Source organism: Garra rufa, chromosome 12, assembly GCF_049309525.1.
Source record: "Garra rufa chromosome 12, GarRuf1.0, whole genome shotgun sequence".
NCBI classification, from domain to species: domain Eukaryota; kingdom Metazoa; phylum Chordata; class Actinopteri; order Cypriniformes; family Cyprinidae; genus Garra; species Garra rufa.
The window spans coordinates 35,426,508-35,432,863 of record NC_133372.1 but is presented as its reverse complement, the minus strand read 5'-3'; the positions used below and the strand labels follow the sequence as shown (position 1 = coordinate 35,432,863).

At 36.2% G+C, this 6,356-nt stretch overlaps 1 protein-coding gene across 1 annotated transcript; it reads left to right on the top strand.

Annotated features, from left to right (window-relative positions):
• Positions 1–213: 213 nt before the first annotated feature.
• mdfic2 (MyoD family inhibitor domain containing 2) lies at positions 214–6,111 on the top strand. Its single transcript, XM_073851372.1, has 3 exons — positions 214–286; positions 2,454–2,630; positions 5,742–6,111. Exons 1-3 carry the CDS (start codon positions 214–216, stop codon positions 5,996–5,998), a joined length of 507 nt encoding a protein of 168 aa, XP_073707473.1. The 3' UTR covers positions 5,999–6,111.
• Positions 6,112–6,356: the final 245 nt, after the last annotated feature.

The following is a 6,356-nucleotide window of genomic DNA, read 5'->3' as shown; positions in this document are numbered from 1 at the left end:
CTGCGATAGGAATAATTTTTGTGTTGCTGAAGGCGTGTCGCGCATCTGTTATGTTTACATCTTTCATGTGATGTCTTTATATTCCCGTCAGATAACTGTATATCAATGGTAAGTTTTCATACATAGCTTTAGCAGTGTCTTTGTACTTTTTTCATGAATCGGACAATTAATAACTTGATATGACAATTGTTTTGATATCACACTGTAAGACAGATGGCTGGACAAAACTCGGAAATCGAGCTTGATTTGATCAAAACTGGAGAGAGAAGCTGTTTGGTAAAAGCTGGTAAGTTAAATGATAACTAACATGCTCGCATATTAGTCTAAACACACTGAAACGATTTTGTTTTGGTGCATGACATATTGAGAAGAATGTTTTCTCACTCATTTTGAGATGGTTATTGATTGAAGGACGCAACAGTGCATTAGCTTTCACAGCAGTTAGAAATAGGCGAATCCTGTCCCCTGTCTTAATGGATCTGTTTTTACCCTTTTCTCTACTATGATTATCCCTTTCCCCATCCAGTAAATCCCTTCCAAAATTGTAGTTTTTAATGATGGTGTGGTATACTCGAAGAAGGTGAGACTGGGGCTAGTTGTCACACTGTCTGTTATCTATAGATCCCTACGTTTATTTATCAGAAAGACTTGTATTAGAGATTATATCATGCATAAAATGGTTATGCATGACAACTGTGAACAGCTGATAATGGCACACCTGAGAATCTGCTCATTTCGAAGCTGCTGCTTAAATCCTGTGACTGTGTTGTCAAAGAGCATGCGCTCTCCTGCAATAAAACACGAAAGATTAATCTTCTACGTCTGTCATATCATAACACTTTCACTTCACAAAGCGAGAAGGCAGTGAAGACAAACCACAGAACTTTCTGGAGAAACAATTCTTTATCCTCTTTTCTGAATTATTCAATCTGAAGGAGAGCGAGAGAAGGAAAAAAAAGGCCAATACAGCCCAAAGCCATTTTCATTTGTCTTTCCCCTTCTCTTTTTTATTTTGGACTAACAATGCAGATTCCTCTACGGAAAATATGTCCCGTGTGTTAATTAATCATAAGACATTAAATGTTAAATAAAAGAGAGAAAAGCACGTTGAATAATTCATTTGGGATAGGTGGAAGAAAAAATAAACAAGGTAGTGCAGCCCACGCAATGATTCATTAATAGTTTGCATTCAGATCTGGCAGATTCATTATTGAATGATTTCTGGGCTCACTTTGAGACCAGTGAGAGCACAGGAACACATCTCAGCATGTTTTCTAGACGGGCCTTGATAAACATTGCTTCAGGATGAAAGAACTTTTGAAATGAGAACTGACATGGTGGATTAGAGAACATTGATCCTTCTGCATATATAGTGGTGAATTTGTTACTGACAGGGATGTTTAGACTGTTTAAAAGTGATGTATTTGAGCATTGCAAAATCTACACTTTCTCCTTTTACCAGAGACAAATATATAAGTAAGATTTCCAAAACAGTGTAAAAAAAAAGTATGCATGAGTTTGGGGCATGAATATAAAACGCAATAGTGCCCGTCCACTTTTTCGGCAGCCTTGGTTCCAAAAGTAATTTTCTTGTTCATTTTATTTAACACAAGCCTTTGTTAAAGAGTTATAAGCTGTGAAAAAGAACAACAAGCTACGTGGTAAATCACAACAGTACAAACTTTGATTTTAAGCTAAAAAGACTGTACTTAAAGGTATAGTTCACCCAAAAATGTAAATTCTGTCATTAATTACTCACCCTCATGTTGTTCCAAACCCAAGGACCTTCGTTCATTTTTAGAACACAAATTAAGATATTTTTGATGAAATCCGAGAGCTTTCTGACTCTCCATAGACAGCAATGAAACTAAAACGTGCAAGACCCAGAAAAGTAGTAAGGACTTAGTTAAAATAGTCCAACCTTAATGTTACGAAGCTACAAAAATACTTATTGTGCGCAAAGAAAACAAAAACAACTTTATTCAACAATTTCTTCTCTTCCGTGTCAGTCTTTGATGTGCATTTACAAGAGTACACTCTTAAAAATACAGCGATGCCATAGAAGAACCATTTTTGGTTCTACAAAGCACCATTCAGTCATCTCTTTCTTACCTTTTTATAATCTGAAGAACCTTCTTTTGCCACAAAGAACCTTTTGTGAAACAGAAAGGTTCTTCAGATGTTAAAGGTTCTTTATGGAACCATTTAGGCAAAAAAAGTATTCTCGTAGCTACATTATTTACTGAAAATCCTGCTGGTCCCCATTCACTTTAATTATATGGATTTTCTGATACAAGTATCTAATTTTCTGTTCTTAGGAAGTAAAAAAGCCATACAAGTGACAGAATTTTTCTTTTTGGATGAACTTTTCCTTTAATGCTTTAGAGGATTTCCCGCTTGCTCAAGATACTGTAAGTGTAACATGCAGATTGTTCAAAAACTCTATTTTGCAGTAACAGATGTGTCCAGCACAGCACCTGGGAGGCTCTCACCCATTCCTGAGCTGGATCCCTGGGAGAGAGAAGCAGAAATGGACTCTGCGGAATTCACATACTCCTTATGCTCAGTGGACAGGTACAGCACTGCCTCCTCCTCCAGCAGCTCCCTGTCTGACTCCCAGGAGAGAGGAGGTGAGTCACGCATCATCACACCTTGGTTTGCGGATTGGCCAGCTTCGTCTTTCCTAGACTACCATAGTGCCCTAAAGTGCTCTAATGAATAATAATTACAACATCAGCTGCCACTGCGAATTGTCTTGTATTAAAATTCCAACTTCTAATTTTCTCTCAAATGAGCACTATCTTATTTAAAAAACCTTTGATTTTTTTTTTTATGAATTGATGTGTTGCCACAAGCATATCATTATGCATTTTTAAATTGTTAATTATTAAAATCTATCTATAATTTAAAATGAAAACTAAGGAAACGCACGTGATTTTAAAGCTGTCTACATCAGTTGAATAACTGAATTAAGCAGCACTTTCGATTAAACTTACATATAGAGATGAATTATTAAAGCCATGCACTGAGAACTCTTGTGCATGACTATTATGATTCAACAGCTTTTTCAATATGAAATTAATTAGAACAATATATTTCCCACCATTCAGCCGTTAGGTTCAGATGAGTTAAGGTGCAGTCATTATGTGGTAGTGTCGAGGTTTACACATGCGTTACAATGCCTTTCCTGGTATAATATTCAGAGGTTAATCTAATTCCTTCTCTTATGCTCAGAGGCAAGGGTATTTTGTCCCGCATTATGCTCAAATCTACTTAAAGTCTTGAAAGCCCCATTTGAAGCTTGGTTTATTATTATTATAATAATTTTTTTACACAAACCCTGGGCTGTGTGGAAACATTTCTTAAAAACAGACCATCACATTAAGTCAACTACACTAAAATCCCCCCTAATTTTTGGATCTCCCTGTTTATGTAATCACCTGGAAGGGAAAGGAAAAACACCTATACAGACAGATGATAATTGATTACATCTCCACACAGCTTTAGTCCTTCTCTCTTTGGAAGGAAAAGGTGATTCAGTAAATTATGCATGTGTACAGAAGTGCCCGGCGAGAGCCGGGAGGCTTTTAAACGGTTGTATACAAGAGGTGCGGACAGACTACAGGTCATTAAGGACCTTTGAGTGTCTATCCCCATCAACTGACATCCCAAGGTAAGAGTTTTCAAAGAGGCATTTAGGTTCTATAACATATGTAACACTCTATGGGCTCTTTAAGCTCTTGGCATGATCATGCCATGTGCATTTCTGACATTTGTTTTTGTGCTTTTTGGCATACGATGTGACAGTAACAGCATGTCTGTTACAGATGTGATCATTTCAATTCTAAATGAATACATATGGTGATGTACTATAGTATATACAGTAGTGATAAAGCCTGTCAATTATTCAAATTATTCAAAACGTTTTAGCCATATCAGAGTCAGCCCAAAGAAGTTTCTTTGTACTGATGGTTATAGGTGTTTCTTAAAGGAGTAGTTCACTTTCAGAACAAAAATTCACAGATGTATCACAAATGTATCACCCCCTTGTCATCCAAGATGTTCATGTCTTTCTTTCTTCAGTCGTAAAGAAATTGTTTTTTGAGAAAAACATTTCAGGAATTATCTCCATATAGTGGACTTCTATGGTGCCCGCAAGTTTAAACTTCCAAAATGCAGAAAAATTCCAAAATGTTTCAATGCAGCTTTAATGGGCTCTAAACGATCCCAGCCGAGGAATAAGGGTCTTATCTAGCAAACAATCTGTCATTTTCTAAAAAAAATAAAAATGTATATACTTTTTAACCTCAAATTCCCGTCTCGTCTAGCTCTGTGTGCACTCTGCGTATTTCGGTTCAATACAGTTAAGGTATGTCGAAAAACTCTCATCTAATTTTCTCCTCCAACTTCAAAATCATCCTACATCGCTCCAGAAGTACAGACCCAGTGTTTACAAAGTGAACGTGCAAAGAAGGTCAAACGCCTTTTACAAAAAAGGTAAAACCACAATGTAGGACAATTTGGAAGTTGGAGGAGAAATGAGATGGGAGTTTTTCTACTCTCGCACATGAGTATGCATGCACATTGCAGACCTAGACAAAACGGGCATTTAAGGTTTAACGTTTAGAGTCCTTTGAAGCTGCATTTAAACTGCATTTTGGAAGTTCAAACTCGCGGCTACCATAGAATTTCATTATATGCGGATAATTCCTGAAATGTTTTCCTCAAAAAAACATAATTTCTTTACGACTGAAGAAAGAAATACATGAACATCTTGGATGACAACAGGGTGAGTACATTATCTGTACATTTTTGCTCTGGAAGTGAACTAATCCTTTAAGCTATGGACTATTTGGCCCTGTAGACTTTTAGGAAACAAAACACTCTACAACTCTACAAAACACATTTTTCTCGCTAGTTTATTTAATTTTCCCCCTAACAAAGTCCAGTGGTTTAGATGCATGCATTACAGTTCATATTTCAGACATTTCCATCACATTATGCATTTTGTTTGATGACATGCAGTAATGGAAATAAACAGCAGTTTAAAATAACATTTGAAACTTTTTAGCCATCTGTTTTGATTTGCTAATGAAAATGTTATATTTAGAATTTTGTGAATGAACATCTTAAATACACAAACCAATGATCTACGATGTGAACAACATTACAAACTTTGATTTGAAGCAAAAAAGTGTTTAAAATTAGACAAAAAGACAAATGTACTTAATGGCTTTGATAATCGAAATAACTCTAATATCATGAGGCATATAAACAAGATAATCAAGTTTAAAATGACAGATAAATATACACGTATTGATTTAAAGATGTTGACTGTGCACATGTTAGGTTTATTTAAGAAATATGCTTATATACACAAATATTAAAAAAAAAATGAAATCCTTAGAACATAAAAGTGCTGTTAGTTGGAAAAAATACCCTCAAATTATGTTGTAAAGCTTGAAACTCATCAAACTTCTTTCATTCGATTGGTTTGGCAAGAAGCCCTACCCCAATGCATAACTGTGCATTTTTTTAACTGCATTAGTTTAATTCATTATTTTTATTTCTTCTGGCCTTTTGATTGCTTGACATATTGCCAACATCTGTAGCATTATGTTTCTGCTAACTAAACAGATAAACTACAAGTGTACTCTCTATTAGGAAATACACTTCCTGCAATATAGATGCTTCAGCGTTAACTGCCCACAGTTCCAAGATTTCTTATTCTTGTTGTTCAGAGCTCTGCGCCGGGATTGTGCTGAATTGTCTCTTCTGCCGATTCTACGACATGTTCCTCATGCTACCTGAAACCTGTGAGCGAGCTGCTAACTCCATCTGCCCAACCTACATGCTCCTCTCTTCGCCCACAGAACCTGCGCACAACAACAGTTGGAACTGCAGTTGTGATTTTGACTGTGGCATTATGGACGCCTGTCATGAAACGGGTGAATGTCTTGAGCTAGCGATGGAAATTTCAGAGGTTTGCTATCACTGAGGTGCCTGCAAAACTGAAGATGTTGCTTTGTTGGGAGAAAACTTTACAATTCCGCATCACTTTGGGATAAAAAGTTGGTATTTTTATTCCAGAACACTACAGTCTATGCCAAAGCAAACTAATACATGGACCTAACATAATCAAAATATGTCATTCTAGGTTGGAAAAGCTTTCTTATATCTTTCATAGTCCGGCCAATAAACTCATACCATTGGTTGAGGTAGTAGAGAAGCTCCTTCACATTTTCTGATTGGTTAAGATTAGTGGCTTTCTCTTAAATAACACAAAAACAGGCTCCTTAACAAAAAGTGTGTTTTGACTCACACTATCGAACTGATCAAATACTGAGAACAGAAAT